Source organism: Trichomycterus rosablanca, chromosome 1 (assembly GCF_030014385.1).
Source record: "Trichomycterus rosablanca isolate fTriRos1 chromosome 1, fTriRos1.hap1, whole genome shotgun sequence".
NCBI lineage: Eukaryota > Metazoa > Chordata > Actinopteri > Siluriformes > Trichomycteridae > Trichomycterus > Trichomycterus rosablanca.
This window is the reverse complement of record NC_085988.1, coordinates 23,455,317-23,474,139: the sequence shown is the minus strand read 5'-3', so window position 1 is coordinate 23,474,139 and position 18,823 is coordinate 23,455,317. Positions and strand designations below refer to the sequence as shown.

The following is an 18,823-nucleotide window of genomic DNA, read 5'->3' as shown; positions in this document are numbered from 1 at the left end:
CACACATTCAAAGGTCTAGTGGAGTCCATGCCTCGATGGGTCAGGGCTGTTTTGGCAGCAAAAGGGGGACCGACACAGTATTAGGAAGGTGGTCATAATGTTATGCCTAATTGGTGTATATTGTGTATTCAACTATCACAGCATTGACAGGTCATTTTATGTAGAATGATTTAATATAACACAAGGATAACAACACAATAGCAGTTATACTTGTTTTAATAATCAATATTTAGCAGACACTTCTAGACTGAGAATCAGGTAATACATTATGTAAGAATAAGCACTAATAAGCGAATAATTTGCCAATATCTGCTGCATTCATCACTTAAATACACACTATAATGCATTAAATAAATAACCCATATTCTCAAGTGCTATCACTTAATATCAAATCCTTTAAGTTTAAGAAACAACCTGAGGAATTATTGTTCTTTTTTATTATTAATGATTAGTTACAGGGCTGTTGTGGGCCTGGTGTGTACCCAGAAACACTGTAGACAAAGAAAAAAGAATATGTCCTGGACAAGACACCATTCCATCAAGAAGTATGGCACAATTATGTATTTACTTATGTACTCACAACAAGTGGCAATTAAGTTGCTAATTTACCTTCTGCAATTTACATCCAGCCAATTGCAGCTTAGCAGTTAAGGTACTGGACAAGTAATCAGAGGGTCGCTGGTTCAAGCCCCACCACTGCCAGGTTGGTGCTGTTGGACCCTTGATTGCTCTCCCACAATTGTTCAGATTGTATACTGTCACACTACTGTAAGTTGCTTTGGATAAAGGTGTCTGCTAAATGCCAAAAATGTAAATGTAAACGTACCTTCTGCAATTTACCTTCGGTCAGTTGCAGCCTAGCGGTTAAGGTACTGGACAAGTAATCCGAGGGTCGCTGGTTCAAGCCCCACTGCCAGATTGCTGCTGTTGGACCTATGAGCAAGGCCCTTAACCCTCAATTGCTCAGACTGTGTACTGCCACACTACTGTAAGTCGCTTTGGATAAAGGTGTCTGCTAAATGCCGAAAATGTAACACACAGGGATAGAACCCAGGTCCTTAGGAATCTGGTGCTGTGCAGCATAAAAAAGTTATTTGCAAATGTTCTGGGTTAGGTTTTATACTGAATTACTCATTATACTATGTAAAAAGAAGGAATTAGTTGAAGGGAATTAGATCACTGGCTTATTAATACTTATTCAGAAGAATTAGCGTACACATCAGGCTTTTAATGATGACAAATTCATGTAGTGTTGATGGCAGCTGCGCACTGCTGCAGTATTATGATGAGCAAAGGGGTTCATACTGCAAAAACATCACACTGTAATTACAATGTACAAAACTTCAGTGTCACCTTCAACAATCGACACTTTCTTATATGTACACACACACACACACACACACACGTTCACACTCTGAAGCCTTTCTCCCGTGTCCTTTTTGCTTAACACAGGAGTCCTGAGTTTGGGACCAAAAAAAACAAACAGCAGTTTATTTTGTAAGTCAATGCATCATTTAGGAGGAAAACATCATGTGACTTCTTGTATCACGGTCCACTGTAATTAAAGTGTCTGTCGAGTGAGAAAATTCAATGCTAATTCCTGCTCACAGGATGCCACATTCCTAGTTTAAATGGGTCAGAAAGGGCTGAACCACACACACCCCATAGGGGTTTCACTTAACCGCTGTAGAGAGGCGTTTCATTTAAAAAACCCAGCAGATTTAAGGATTTATAAAGGAGAAATCCACCAAGAAATAAATCCAACTTCTTCGCCAAGCTTCCACTTCACTGCAGTCGACTTCCTCACCCGTATTAACGTAGTAGTTTATGCCACTGAGTGGAGCTGGTGACTTTCCTTCTCAAACGAGGCCGGTATAGGGTTCAGTGCTACCTGGTGTTCAGGAGTTCATCTCTGAGCCATGAGGGAAGTGGCTGTCCCATTCTGTACAGGAGCTTAGAAAGTTCAATGTTATGATCTCTGTAGAAATCTCTCAAAAAGAGCTGCGACTGAAAGAGAGACAATAATGTGATAGTAAATAAATAAATAAATAAATAAAAACAGCATATTTACAATTAAACTATTTTAGCAATCCAGTAGTGAAGCAGCTTAATGAAAGTTATATATTTATTTTGAGTAATTTTTCGAATCCATTTCCAGCCAAAGAAGCTGGTTCATCCTTGAACAAGAACCAAAAAATTCCACTTACTTGGCAAGCGTTAAATTTATAAAGTGGAAGGTGTTTAACAACCGTGTACAGTATTGTGTGTGTGTGTGTGTCCGCCCTGCGATGGACTGGTGCCCCGTCCAGGGTGTTACTGTGTGCTTTGTGCCCATTGAAAAGCTGGGACAGGCTCCAGCACCCCCCCTCCCCGACCCAAATTGATAAGCGGTTAAGACAGTGAGTGAGTGAGTGTTTAACAACCTTCTATTCGTCACCTAATGATGGATTTTTTTTTTATAAAATGCTGTTGTTCAGTTTAAAACTCAGCAAGTACGCAGAAATTCTGTGCTATCCGTGGGCAAATGTCATGACAAATCGAGATGCCACTGCACCAACATTGGAAACCACTAGAGTAGCCAATCCACCTACTAGTGGAAACGTGCCAAATTTCACACAGATCGTAATGCAGGCGAGAATCAAACCCAGGACTCTGAATGTGTGCTAAACCAACACTACCTGCAGCCCACAAAGTTTATTTGACTGAAAACAAAGAATTTGAAGTGGGAACTTTTTTCATTGTTAAAGTATTTAAACAATCAAGTTTACATCATAAAATATCATTTATTTAACTGATACAATATATGGCCAGAAGGATGTGGGCATGTAGACATTTGGAGTTAGCACCATATTTGCATCTATAAAGGCCTTCACTCTGCTGGGACGATTTTCTACAAGATTTTGGAGTGTGTCTGTGTAGATTTTTGCCCATTTAGTTAAAAGAGCATTTGTAAAGTAAGGAAGTGATGTTGGGTGATAAGGCTTGACTAGCAGCTGACATTCCAATTAAGACAAAAAATGTGTAGTAGGGCTGGGGTTTGGGGTCTGTGCAGGCTAGCTGTGAGTTCCTAAACAGTAAACTCCTCCTTTATCTTAACAGTTATGCTAAAGAGTTAAAAGAATGTAAGTACAATTGAATTTTTTTTCACTGGTTTTATGCAATAGATGTGGCTTATACACCCAAGCTCAACAGTTTGGTGAGGAAGGGGGGTGTCCAAATATTTTTGCAGAGTATGCAAATAGCATGAACCTGGTATTCACTCACCCAAACAAATCATTGAATTCAGGTGTTCCAATCACTTCCATGGCCACAGGTGTATAAAACCAAGCACCTAGGCATGCAGACTCCTTCTACAAACATTAGTGAAAGAATGGGTCGCGCTCAGGAGCTCAGTGAATTCCAGCGTGGTACCGTGATAGGATGCCACCTGTGCAACAAGTCCAGTCGTAAAATGTTCTCGCTACTAAATATTCCACAGTCGACTGTCAGTAGTATTATAACAAAGTGGAAGTGATTGGGAACGACAGCAACTCAGCCACAAACCGGAAGGCCACGTAAAATGACAGATAATCAAATGTCAGCGGATGCTGAGGCGCATAGTGCGCAGAGGGTTACAGTCAATCGCTACAGAGAGAGAGCGTAGAGTGCTTCATGGAATGGGAAAGCACACCGCCACTGGACTCTAGAGCCGTAGAGACTTGTTCTCTGGACTGACGAATCACGCTTCTCCGTCTGGCTTTCTGATGGATGAGTCTGGGTTTGTGGTTGCCAGGAGAACGGTACTTGTAAAGTTTGGTGGAGGGGGGATTATGGTGTGGGGTTGTTTTTCAGGAGTTGGGCTCAGCCCCTTAGTTCCAGTGAAAGGAACTCTTAATGCTTCAGGATACCAAGAGATTTTGGACAATTTCATGCTCCCAACTTTGTGGGAACAGTTTGGGGATGGCTTCTTCCTGTTCCAACATGACTGCGCACCAGTGCACAAAACAAGGTCCATAAAGACATGGATGAGCAAGTTTGGTGTGAAAGAACTTGACTGGCCTGCACAGAGTCCTGACCTCAACCCAATAGAACACCTTTGGGATGAATTAGAGCGGAGACTGCTAGAAAGGCCTTCTCGTCCAACATCAGTGTCTGACCTCACAAATGCGCTTCTGGAAGAATGGTCAAAAATTCCCATAAACACACTCCTAAACCTTGTGGAAAGCCTTCCCAGAAGAGTTGAAGCTGTTATAGCTGCAAAGGGTGGGCCGACATCATATTAAACCCTATAGATTAAGAATTTAATGTTACTCAAGTTCATATGCGTGTGAAGGCAGACAAGTGAATACTTTTGGCAATATAGTGTACATACATATGCATAAATACTAAACACTTAAAGTAAAAGTTTTAAATGCTTTACAAAATATAAGCTCAAAACAAAATTACTCTAAATACTCTTCACTAATTTGCTCCACAAAAGAAACATTCAGGAAAGAATAGAAAAAAAAGAATAAAAACCTCAGGAACATTCAGTACCTCCGATTTCATATCCGAGTATCTTTTTCCTTTACTCTTTCCCAAACAGTTCGTCTTTCCTCCCTCCAGGAGCTGGCACCAGAACCCTTTTTTAGGATCAAATCTGCAAAGATCACCACAGGTCGGTCACTTATTCAATTTTTAGCTCCTTTCTACAAATGTCAAAACCACATCCCTATATTTTAGTAGTATTAAGTACAGTAAGTACATCATTATTCAAGATTTAATATAATTACAACCCCTGCCATTTAGATTCCAGCCATGATGATAAGCATGCTACGAATTAAATTATAAAACTATATAACCTATAGACATGCTGTAATAATTATTATTGGAAAAAAGTAAAGTGAAATTCAACTTTGACATATAGTACATATACGTATAATGTGTATACACTGTTAATAACTTCCACCAAACCATAAATTCAACACCACAGAAAAACAAAAAAACACAGTGTAAACTTACGCCAGGATCTTATGGTAATTGACAGTGTTCACCAGTCCCAGAAACTTCTGTACTTTATCCATTACTGTTGCTGGTGCAGTCTTTAGCATCTGGCCATCCATAACCATAATCTACACAAAACATTATATCACATTTTTATCATATTACAATCACATTACATCTCACATTTGAAAAACTTACAACAGTTAAAGGGAGGTTTATCAGTGGCACCTTGGTGGAGATGGGCTTGAACCAGCAACCTTCTGATCACTCGTCCAGTAACTTAATGTACTATATTACCTACATTATATTTTTGCCCGTCAATCATCTCTCACTAATGCTGATCCCTGCTCCTGATTGGGGAGGACGAGGCTGCTCCACGCCCCCTCCGACACGTGCACAGCAATCGAACATCTTATCACCTACACTTGACGAGTGCAGTACAGTACAGCGCTGTGTACGGAGAGCCACACCCACTACCGCACTCCTTTTCCATCTCCGTGCAGGCGCCACCAACCAGCCAGCAAAGGTCGTAATCGCACTAGTCTGAGAGAGAGTCCCCATCCGGCTTAATCCCACCCCTTATCTGAACAACAGGCCAATCGTTGTTCATGTGGCCGCTCTGCCTCAGCCGGCAAGGCAGAGCCGAGATTCGATACGATGTATTCCAGATCTCAGCTCTGGTGAACAGCGTGTGTTTTACCGCTGCGCCACCTGAGCGGCACAAACCCATTTTTAAGAAAAGCTAAAAAAACTAAAAATTGTAATTTGTTGAATCACTTAAACTTTTATTTAACTCAAATAAAAAAATTAAAAAAATGCAACAGAGGCAAAATAAGACTAAGGGTTTACAGTAATACTGTTCTGTAGAGTTCCACAGTAGCAGTTTAACTGGTAACAGGTGAGGTTATCAAGACTGAGTATAAAAGGAGCACCAAAGGCTTAGTCTTGATAAGTTGAAAATGATAAGTTGTGGTTCACCAGTTTGTACCACTGAGAGAACTGTCAATCAGTTAAAGGAAAGTTTTTACATTTGAAAATAACTCTGTTCGTTGCCCCACATCGTCCGCCATGTTTGTTTGTTTTTTTTGTCAGAAAAGTCATTCCACATTGAATGCTGGGATTGCCTTCGCTGCTAAGGCAGCATCAGATGCTCACTTGTTCCTACAGGCAACATACCATTGAAATTTTAAGATATCTTACTAGACAGCATATTAAGGCATCTAGGGTTTTGAACAGACTACTTCTCGTGGGCACGCATAGAATGACGTTAAATGCTGTCTATGTAGAGAGCACACTAGGTTTTTGAACACAGCCTTAGTGTGCTTGACTGGCCTGCCTGCAGTCCAAATCTGCCTCTTTTTGAAAAGATCATGAATCATGAAGAGGAGAATCAGACAACGGCGACCACGGTATGGTGAGTGGCTAATGTACTGTATAGAGCAAGAATGGGCAAAAATTATTATCTACAATTCCGAATATATAATTCGTAGGAAACACAAACTTTTAATCCTTATTACACAAACATTTGCATGTAAACATCACATACCTGACTGGAATGGTATAGTGTCAGCCAACGTTCCAGATGAATTGTGTATAGTCCCGGTCCCAAACAGCGGCTCTGTAACACACGTAACTTCAGAGGAGCATCACGGGGTGCAGTGATAACGTCATGGAAAGAATATTTCAGAGCCACAGAGTCATCATGAGCTCTCTGGTGCTGAGGAAAAAAAACATACAATGATTTATTTCTGATTACTGTACTTTAAATTACAAAATGAAAATTTGTGACCAGGGCAGAATTCATGATTCAGGGCACATTCGTTACACACCATTCTAGAGAAAATGATCTGCTTAATTGAATACTTCTATCTAAAGCAAATCATCTAATAGGTAAACACTGAACAGCTCCGCATTCCAGGTCAGATAAAATAAATATTTCTTTAATTATTAGGATTTTAACGTCATGTTTTACACTTTGGTTACATTCATGACAGGAACGGTAGTTACTCATTACACGAGATTCATCAGTTCAAGTTTAATGTAAAACACAGTCATGGACAATTTTGTATCTCCAATTCACCTCACTTGCACGTCTTTGGACTGTGGGAGGAAACCGGAGCTCCTGGAGGAAACCCACGCAGACAAAGAGAGAACATGCCAACTCCACACAGAAAGAACCCGGACCGCTCCACCTGGGAATCAAACCCAGGACCTTCTTGCTGTGAGGTGACAGTGCTACCCACCGAGCCACTGTGCTCTCCCTATATAGAAATAATTATCCAAAATAAACCATATGCTTCTGTTCACTGTTCCAGCGTGACTGTTGGCACACTGTGTGGTCCATAAGGATAAGTTTTGCCAAGACTGGTGTGGAGAAACTTCAGTGGCCTGCAAAGACCCCTTTACCTCAACCACACTAAACACCTATGGGACTAATTACTAAGCCAGGCCTTGTCTTCCATTGTGGATCTGAGCTCACATTCCTATAGACACACTCCAAAACCTTGTGTAAAAACTTGTGGATTAACTGTCTGTATATATCTGGACCACACACCTTTAAAACCATTTATAAAGCTGTAGCATCATCTTCGTTACATGACTGAGTGCAGGACACTTTTACAGTTCAAAACTTTTTCTAAACTAAAATGACTTCATAAACGATCTACTCTGTCAGCTAACCCCGGCACAAAATAGCAGAGGCACGACTGCACGTTCTCCTGAGGCCTACGATTCACAAGCATTCTACTGTGTGAATCTCTTCTGTCTCTGCAGTGACAGCTTAAGCTTTGTGGTAAAGACTTTTCAGGCTCTGGCTAGGCTCAGTGTCTGCTTTTAAATAGACCCAATTGTCCACAATTCTCAGTAGAACCAGTCCAATCTTATTGCTGTTAAGATACCAGTACACTTCTGAGCTTTTCAGTTTATTCATAGCCTCTTTACTGTTGCTAATGACTCCACCAATAAGTAAATCAGTCCTGTATGTGACTCTTGGTGACGTCTACATATATTCTTTCCAGGCTTTTTTGGTAGAAGGATGTGGTAAGACAATATGATTTCTGCTGGAACCTTTTTTATGCTTCCACACTTTTGTTGTTAATGAGTGCACCAGAAATACTGCCCATATTTTGTGTAGTGCATCATATGGCTTTTCTTTATAGAAACTGAACTGAATTGTGGAGGGATTACATTTTACCTAGGTCAGAAGAGCAAAAGATGCCTGCTGATGGCATCACATGGCAGGTACTTGTCATACTTGGATGGCTTTAAGCCCTAATGTACTGAAAATACTTAAAGCCTGGAAGTACTGGATGTACTGGATGCATTTCTGGATAAGAGCGTCTGCTAAATGCCGAAAATGTAAATGTAAATGGATAAGAGATACAAGAATGACACCTGGTACCAAGCGTAGGCTCTCTCAGCAGGATTGATAAGCACTGTGATGATTTTAGCTTTAGGTAAAAGAGCTGCTGCTCTGCTCGGAGCTACTTCAAAATTGAAATAGTTAGCACTCTTTTCAAAGTAGAAATCTGAACATTTTACCCTCTAAGTTGATGTGTTAGAAGCAGGAAAAATGGACAAGCGTAAGGATTTGAGCGAGTTTGACAAGGGCAAAATTGTGATGGCTAGACGAATGAGTCAGAGCATCTCCAAAACTACAGCTCTTGTGGGGTGTTCCCGGTCTGCAGTGGTCAGTATCTATCAAAAGTGGTCCAAGGAAAAAACATATTCTTTCCAGGCTTTTTTGGTAGAAGTATGAGGTAAGAATATAATTCCCACTTCAACCGTTTTTATGTTTTTACACTTTTGTTAATAAGTGCACCAGAAATACTGCCCATATTTTGTGCAAGGCATCATAGGGCTCTCCTCTATAGAAACTGAGTTGAATTGTGGAGGGATTACATTTTACCTAGGTCAAAAGAGCAAAAGATGCCTGCTGATGGCATCACATGGCAGGTACTTGTCATACTTGGATGGCTTTAAGCCCTATTGCACTGAAAATACTTAAAGCCTGGAAGTACTGGATGTACTGGAAGCACTTCTGTAAGTCGCTCTGGATAAGAGCATCAGCTAAATGCCGAAAATGTAAATGTATAAGAAGTACAAGAATGATACCTGGTACCAGGCGTAGGCTCTCTCAGCAGGATTGATAAGCACTGTGATGATTTTAGCTTTAGGTAGAAGAGCTGCTGCTCTGCTCGGAGCTACTTCAGAGTCGAAGTAGTTAGCGCTCTTCTCAAAGTAGAAATCTGAACTGGTGTTGGATGGAAAAGGAAAAAACTCCATATACCTGTAACAAGAGCAAATAGAACATTCAGAAATGAGGTGCAAGTAGTAAAGAGTGGTTTTAAGGGCTGACATGGTCAAAACAATGAATAATTACAACCAGCTAATAGATCTAAGATATGATCTCAAATTACAAAGCAGCACTTATCATTAACCTCCACAAAGTAGACAACAATAACTGTATAATGAATACCACCACTACAACAAAAATAATAATGTGTTATTTTGTTATTATTATAATAATAATTATTATTTATTCTGAATCCTGGTCACCATACTGATAGTGCTTCACATAGTGTGTCTTTAGGCTTGTTAATGCCCTCATTGTTTATTAATGGCATTAAGGTTCACCAGGTTCTCCATCACAGGGCTTCAATTGCACCCCCACCATTCCCCAGACATAGCCAATCGTGTCTGTGACTCCCAACTTGCCCATATCACAGCTGAGATTTGAACCCGGATCTCAGAGGTGGTGGGTTGTGTAATTTGACTGCTGCGTAACCTGAATATGTTGCTTTAATAATTTAAGACTGGTTTTTCAAATAAATAAGGTAGATCATTCAGCAGGATCAATGCTTGTAAAGCTCCTGGTCCTGACAACATTCCTGGTCGTGTGCTGAGGGACTGTGCGGGGGAACTCACAGATGTCTTCACAGACATCTTTAACATCTCGCTGAGTCAGGCTGTTGTTCCCACATGCTTTAAAGCCACCACCATAATCCCTGTCCCGAAGAAGGCGTCACCCTCCTGTTTTAATGACTACCGTCTAGTTGCACTCGCCCCCATCCTCATGAAGTGTTTCGAACAGCTAGTCGTGCAACACATCAAATCTGTCCTTCCTCCCTCCCTGGACCCCTTCCAGTTTGCATATCGGTCCAATCAATCTACCGATGATGCTATTTCATTTGAGCAAATTTCCTGATTTATTCAATGAATTAATTCACTTATTTATTTTGCTTATAACTACCTTATTTAGATCTTGTACTCTATTTTGTATGCTTTTAAAGGTGGGTTGAAACCTACCTGGAGAAAACCAACACGGACACAGCAAACCACCTCACAGACAGACCAAGGACAAACAACAATGTATGAATAAAGCCTAGAGAATTTCTTACCAGTCTATTCCTCGGTGGTAGTTGTGCCCATTAAAGAACTGGATCTCCTCAAATGTCTCTTTGCTGGGATAGTTGCCTGTTAGGTCAGGGTGCATGCCCAGGAACAGGTACAGAGCTGTTGTTCCTGTCATGACAAAAAACGTATTAAAAATATTTGTAGAAAATAAGATGGTTTAATAAAAAAAATCTGATATGTCAATAGACTTATAGCAACCGCTATTTATTATTTAAAATATTATTTTCCAAATAAACAGCTAAATCTAGATAAACAGATTCGTTTAATGACTAAGAAAATAATATATAAGAGACTCTTGTAATGCCAAACCATTCATATAAACATTTGACAAATGTAAGCTAATGTATTTGTCTTTGATTCACTGGTCTTGATGCAATACACAAATACAGTTAGTGAAGGAATGGAAAGGAGCAGGGACTCTGCCCTGCCAGTTTGCCTTTACCAATATATACAGTGCCTTGCAAAAGTATTCAGCCCCCTTGAACTTTTCAACCTTTTGCCACATTTCAGGCTTCAAACATAACGATATGAAATTGTAATTTTTTGTGAAGAATCAACAACAAGTGGGACACAATCGTGAAGTGGAACGAAATTTATTGGATATTTTAAACTTTTTTTAGAAATAAAAAACTAAAAAGTGGGGCGTGCAATATTATTCAGCCCCTTTACTTTCAGTGCAGCAAACTCACTCCAGAAGTTCAGTGAGGATCTCTGAATGATCCAATGTTGACCTAAATGACTGATGGTGATAAATAGAATCCACCTGTGTGTAATCAAGTCTCCGTATAAATGCACCTGCTCTGTGACAGTCTCAGAGTTCTGTTTAAAGCGCAGAGAGCATCATGAAGACCAAGGAACACACCAGGCAGGTCCGAGATACTGTTGTGGAGAAGTTTAAAGCCGGATTTGGATACAAAAAGATTTCCCAAGCTTTAAACATCTCAAGGAGCACTGTGCAAGCGATCATATTGAAATGGAAGGAGTATCAGACCACTGCAAATCTACCAAGACCCGGCCGTCCCTCTAAACTTTCAGCTCAAACAAGGAGAAGACTGATCAGAGATGCAGCCAAGAGGCCCATGATCACTCTGAATGAACTGCAGAGATCTACAGCTGAGGTGGGAGACTCTGTCCATAGGACACAATCAGTCGTACACTGCACAAATCTGGCCTTTATAGAAGAGTGGCAAGAAGAAAGCCATTTCTCAAAGATATCTATAAAAAGTCACCTGGGAGACACACCAAACATGTGGAAGAAGGTGCTCTGGTCAGATGAAACCAAAATCGAACTTTTTGGCCACAATGCAAAACGTTATGTTTGGCGTAAAAGCAACACAGCTCATCACCCTGAACACACCATCCCCACTGTCAAACATGGTGGTGGCAGCATCATGGTTTGGGCCTGCTTTTCTTCAGCAGGGACAGGGAAGATGGTTAAAATTGATGGGAAGATGGATGGAGCCAAATACAGGACCATTCTGGAAGAAAACCTGTTGCAGTCTGCAAAAGACCTGAGACTGGGACGGAGATTTATCTTCCAACAAGACAATGATCCAAAACATAAAGCAAAATCTACAATGGAATGGTTCACAAATAAACGTATCCAGGTGTTAGAATGGCCAAGTCAAAGTCCAGACCTGAATCCCATCGAGAATCTGTGGAAAGAGCTGAAAACTGCTGTTCACAAACGCTCTCCATCCAACCTCACTGAGCTCGAGCTGTTTTGCAAGGAAGAATGGGCAAAAATTTCTGTCTCTCGATGTGCAAAACTGATAGAGACATACCCCAAGCGACTTGCAGCTGTAATCGCAGCAAAAGGTGGCGCTACAAAGTATTAACGCAAGGGGGCTGAATAATATTGCACGCCCCACTTTTCAGTTTTTTATTTCTAAAAAAAGTTTAAAATATCCAATAAATTTCGTTCCACTTCACGATTGTGTCCCACTTGTTGTTGATTCTTCACAAAAAAATTACAATTTCATATCGTTATGTTTGAAGCCTGAAATGTGGCAAAAGGTTGAAAAGTTCAAGAGGGCTGAATACTTTTGCAAGGCACTGTACATACATGCACACACAACCTCAAATCAGAAAAGAAGTGCATTTTACATATTAGGACAGTATGGAAAGTGCATGGCTGCAGAATTTGAGGGCACAAGTACTAGGACTGGCCTGTCCTCAGTCCTGTTTGTTTGTTTATTAGGATTTTAACGCCATGTTTTACACTTGTCATGTTACATTCATGACAGGACCGGTACTTACGCATTACACAAGATTCATCAGTTCACAAGGTTATATCGAACACAGTCATGGACAATTTAGTGTCTCCAAGTCACCTCACCTACATGTCTTTGGACTGTGGGAGGAAACCGGAGCACCCGGAGGAAACCCACATGGACACGGGAGAACATGCAAACTCCACACAGAAAGGACCCAGGCCGTCCCACCTGGGGATCGAACCTAGGACCTTCTTGCTGTGAGGTGACAGTGCCGCCCATCTGCAGTCCTGACCTGTCCCCTATAGAGAATGTGTGGAGAATTTTGAAAGGAAAATCTTGACAATAACAAGCCCATACTGTTGCACACCTTAAGACGTGTTTGCAGGAAGAATGGGATAAAATAACAAAACATGAAATATATTGGGTTCATACAGTCTGCAAGAAATAAAATGTAAATTGTAGGAAACTGCAGGTATTTTTTTTAATTGTATGTTCATACTGTACCAACTTTTTCATGATCTGTGGTTATACGAGGGTTCTTCAAAAGGTTTCCGCACTTTTTAAACTCTATTTATTTATTTTATTTATTTATTTTTTTAATTTATATTTTCCCCCTCTTTTTTCCCCAATTTTTATCACCAGTCTAGTCGTGTCCAATTAGCCTGATTGCATCCTCTATACTGCTTTGACCCTTCACCGCTGACTGAGGACGCCTCTTGATGGGCACTGTGTACAGAGGGCCACACCCCCATCAGCATTATTCCTCAGCCCTGTGCAGGCGCCATCAGTCAGCCAGCAGGGGCCGCAGTCGCACCAGTTATGAGGACCTATGATCCGACTTTCTTACCCCCTAACCCTGAACAACAGTCAATCGTTGTTCATGCAGCCGCCCAGCCCAGTCGGAAAGGCAGAGCTGAGATTCGATACGATGTATTCGAAACCCCAACTCTGGTGAGCTAGCGTACTTTACCGCTGCGCCACCTGAGTGGCCTTAAACCACTATCTATTTATTAAGAATTTCAAAAACAAATGACATAACTTTTCTACATAGTCACTTTCCGAATGCATTTTTCCCAGCGTCATACCAACTTTTTAATACCATCAGCAAAAAAAATGTTTTTGGTTGAGCGCGTAGCCACTGATGCATCACTGCTTTCACATCATCACATGAAAATCTTCTTCCCCTTAAAGCTCCTTTGAGCGTCCAAAAAGGTGGAAATCAGATGACGCTAAATACGGACTATAAGCTCTCTCTCAGTCTCTCAGACACGACCAATTACTACTCCTCCCTCCCTCACCGTTTTCAACCAAAATATAAAAGTGCGGAAACTTTTTGAAGATCCCTCGTATGAACTGAAAAGTCCAGTACATGGAGGCGCTTACCTGTTTTCTGTGGCCCAATTACTAGAAGTTTAGGGAAGCGATCACATGTTTTCTCTTTAGACCAGATATCCTTGTGTCTCTTATCCTCACAGGGGTTCTAAAAATTTAATTTGATATTGAGCATTTTAATGGAAAATACTATAAACAAAACAACAGTTAGTATTTTAATAAAAAAAAGTTGGAAGATTATCTTCATGATACATCCCTCAAAACAGAAACTCACAACTTGCATAACCATACATTTATTGGTCAAAATCAGAGTGAGCATAGTGGACAGTAACCATTACTTTTCTTTTCTTTATAAATGCGATTTACAGTTTGGTGTTATTAACTCTTAATGTACTCTTTATTAATAATTGCTACCCATAAAATGGTTTAATATACAGTTGTTATGCAACAATACATACAGACAAAAATGAGCCATCCATGTTTTTCTGAGAAGCACTTATGTATACAGTACATTTAAATCACAGGTCAGGATTAGGTTCAGTCTGATAAACCTACAGTGGATATACTGTATAATACTATATTATTATATAATAATAATACTTGATTAATTAATATAATTATTTTTCTTCAGGTGACACAGTGCTAAATTATTCTAGCCCACTACTGCAGGCACCCAGGTTTTAAACCCCCAGCAGTGCTATTGGCCGGTTGTGTGCGCTCTGTCTAGGGTGTGATTCCAGGGAAACCAGACTTACCGCAACCCTGACTAGGACAAAACATTGTTGTAGTTGCTGGTGCTGTTATTTAAACCATTAATTATGTTGTAAAACATTTAAACTTAATTAAATCTGGCTAAGGGTGAAATGTATGCAGACACACACGAACACAGAAAGACTCCACAGCTAATGGGACAAAGTTTTAACACATACGATCAGAGAAGAAAGAAGAATGAGTTTAAACTGCACACAAGCAGAACATTCAGAGATCAGAAGCTCAGCTCAGCACAGTGAGAACCAGAGAACAATGATCATGAAAAACAAACGCATGATTCTCTGATGAAGAGCTGCTGACCGCAGTGCCTGATACTGCACTGTACACTTACACTACCTTACTGTACACTTCTGTTCCTCTCTTACACACACACACACACACACACTTCCCCTTCTCCTCATTCAACAAGCCCTCTTTCAACTTCTCAGCCTTCACATGACCTCAAGTCCCACATACTATCATCACAATACAACTCAACAAAATACTCAACAAATCACACACACACAGCCAACTACAATTTATACAGCCTACACACACAATACACAACCTACACATCATACTCACATTATAGACAGACAGACAGACAGACAGACAGACAGACAGACAGACAGATAGATAGATACTTTATTAATCCCAAAGGAAATTAAGGCCTCAGTAGCAAGTTACATAAATCAAAAAGTCAAAAGTAATAGTACACACTACAGAGATTCACATTGTACAAACAAGTATCTGTATAACCACAACAACACTCAGACAACACACAACACCAAACAGGACCTGAGGATGCAGATGGAAATGTTATTTCGGTTAACACTACAAGGCTGGTATATATTAAAAATTATTACATAACCTACACACAATACACAACCTACACACACTGTGCACAACCTACACAATACACAACCTAAAATACTTAACAACTTACACACACACTGCAAACTAAAAACACAATTTATACATTCTACATACCCAACATACACACAATACACAACCTACACACACTGAACTTACACACACTGCAAACTAAAAACATAATTTATACAGCCTACCCACAATACACAGCCTACACAGTCACACAACCCACACACAACACAACCTACACACCCTAAAATACTCAAAAACTCTAGAAAATCAAACTAAAAACACAATTTATACAGCCTACACACACAACACAACCTACACACTCTAAATATGCTAAAGAACTTACACACACTAAATACACATTCTACACACTGCATCACCCACACATTCTAAATATAGTAAACACACACAACACAACCTACACATGCACTAAATACACTCTAAATATCCTAAAGAACTTGCACACACTCTACACATTTACACATACTCCACATAAACAACCTACACACAGACAGACACAATACAGTCTATATCTCTATATATTACACAACCTACACAAACTCCACATCCCACACACACTCTACACCACCTAAACACACACTGTACAACCCACACACTGTACACAATGTACATACACGAATGAGACACTCTCCACATCCTACACACTGTCCACATCCAACACATGCACTAAATACACATTCTAAATATCCTAAAGAACTTGCACCCACTCTACACATCTACATACACTCTACATGATAACAACCCAGCCTACAGACACAATACAGCCTACAGACACTCTACACATCTCTATACATTACACAACCTACACAAACTCCACATCTCACACACTCTACACCACCTAAACACACACTGTACAACCCACACACTGTACACAAAGTACATACACGAATGAGACACTCTCCACATCCTACACACTGTCCACATCCAACACAACCTACACACATTCTTCTCAAAGGTGATTCTGGGAACATTTCTGAAGAGCTGTGAACTCATGAAAATGTGTGAAGACTCAGCTCACCAAGGCTTTGATAATTGATAGACTCAAGTGAGTAACAGCAGAGAAAGTGGTGAAATGTAGATGAAAAGGAGCTAAATGCACTCCAGAGCTCATATCTAAAAATTCTTATGATTTCTACAATGCAAAGTCTGAGAAATAAAAACTGATGCTGGCTATAAACTTGAAAATGAACAGAATTTTGAGACTTTTTTCATCAAATGCAATGCCTGGGAGGGTTTATGTCAAATTCACATCCTAAAAGTATGTTTACAAATTTGGAAAAGTTTGTCTGAGGGGAGGAATGAACAGTCTAACCATTGGAAGATGCGCTTATCAGTGTGTTCTGAGTGCTGGTCCCAAGCCCAGATAATAAATAAAAGGGTTATTTCAGGTTCTGTTGCTCTGGCCATTCATGTAAACAACAGGTCATTTATAGTTAATAGTTAACTTACATATAGAAGCACTTTGTAGTTCTACAATTACTGACTTTAGTCCATCTATTTCTCTGCATACCTTTTTAGCCTGCTTTCACCCTGTTCTTTAATGGTCAGGACCACTACAGAGCAGGTGATATTTAGGTGGTGGATCATTCTCAGCACTGCAGTGACAATGACATGGTGGTGGTGTGTTAGTGTGTGTTGTGCTGGTATAAGTGGATCAGACACAGCAGTGCTGCTGGAATTTTTAAATACCGTGTCCACTCACTGTCCACTCTATTAGACACTCCAACCATGTTGGTCCACCTTGTAGATGTAAAGTAAGAGACGATCGCTCATCTATTGCTGCTGTTTGAGTTGGTCATCTTCTAGACCTTCATCAGTGGTCACAGGACGCTGCCCACAGGGCGCTGTTGGCTGGATATTTTTGGTTGGTGGACTATTCTCAGTCCAGCAGTGACAGTGACGTGTTTAAAAACTCCATCAGCATTGCTGTGTCTTATCCACTCATACCAGCACAACACACACTAACACACCACCACCATGTCAGTGTCACTGCAGTGCTGAGAATGATCCACCACCCAAGTAATACCTACTCTGTAGTGGTCCTGTGGGGATCCTGACCATTGAAGAACAGCATGAAAGGGGGCTAACAAAGCATGTAGAGAAACAGATGGACTACACTCAGTAATTGTAGAGCTAGAAAGTGCTTCTATATGGTAAGTGGAGCTGATAAAATGGACAGTGAGTGTAGAAACAAGGAGGTGGTTTTAATGTTATGGCTGATCGGTAAACTAAAGTAGGGAAATGTTTACTGTGGAAGAACTTCTGTAAATCGTTCTGGATAAGAGCGTCTGCTAAATGTCAAAAATGTAAAATCTAATGTTGAAAGTTGTACATTGCATATTATTTTGTCTGTATACTGTACTGTCTGTATATTGTAGAGAGACAGAAACAAATTCCGTGTGTGCAAACATACCTGGCAAATAAAGCTGATTCTGATTCATTCTCCATTAAAAAAATTGCTTTTCCACTAGCATGCTAATGCCAGCTTTATAAACGATGGACTTGGCCCATTATTGTAGTTGCAGACGAAGAACCTCAGATCACAAAGTAACTCTTCGGTCGTGAGTCAAAAACAATGGTGTTAAAATGAATATACTGACTAGTTCACCAGCAGTCAATTTAGTGCTGTTATCAGGAAGAAAGTTCTGACATTACCAGAAATTTTCATCAGTGTGAGCACTAGTGTTGAAACCACCAACAGCAAAACAGCACAGGGTGGCGCAGGTTACTTTTGGATCACATGATAATTTACTGACTTATCTGCAGCTCAATTTACACAGTGCTTACTCTAAAACTCAGGGCACTTGAACAACATGTTTAACACGTATGCCTCATTTAATGACAAGACAGGTATTATGTGTCTGTCTGCTTATTTTATCTTGTCTATATTTTGGGGCTATTTTATATTTTCATTTTTAGTTTTATGGCTGCAAGGTAGATTAAAACTGTTCTTGTGCTATGCCATGGCTTTTAATGGCAATATATTTAATGGCATATGTTTACTTCTCACCATGGCATCATAACCGTTCTGTTTTAATTTACAGTGGTACCTCGGTAGTCATTGTTAATTGGTTTCAGGAGGTGCAACGAGTACCAAAAACAATAAGTACCAAACAAATGTTTCCCATTAGGAATAATGTAAATAAATGTAATGCATTCAAAAACCAAAGACAATGCACACAAGGTCGCTTTACAGGAGAGAGGGAACAAAAATACTGTTCGAAGAGATAAGTCTTCAGCAGGGA

At 40.1% G+C, this 18,823-nt stretch overlaps 1 protein-coding gene across 1 annotated transcript in view; it reads right to left on the bottom strand.

Moving 5' to 3' along the window:
* Positions 1–206: 206 nt before the first annotated feature.
* ndst1a (N-deacetylase/N-sulfotransferase (heparan glucosaminyl) 1a) overlaps positions 207–18,823 on the bottom strand; it is a 46,316-nt gene continuing 27,699 nt past the window's right edge. Inside the window, exons 9-15 of the mRNA XM_062990489.1 lie at positions 13,977–14,073; positions 10,362–10,485; positions 9,076–9,250; positions 6,509–6,679; positions 4,981–5,090; positions 4,516–4,618; positions 207–2,007 (exon numbers count right to left, since the gene is read on the bottom strand). Coding sequence (XP_062846559.1) covers positions 1,888–2,007; positions 4,516–4,618; positions 4,981–5,090; positions 6,509–6,679; positions 9,076–9,250; positions 10,362–10,485; positions 13,977–14,073 — 900 coding nt within the window. The 3' untranslated portion in view covers positions 207–1,887. The remainder of the gene's footprint in view (positions 2,008–4,515; positions 4,619–4,980; positions 5,091–6,508; positions 6,680–9,075; positions 9,251–10,361; positions 10,486–13,976; positions 14,074–18,823) is intronic.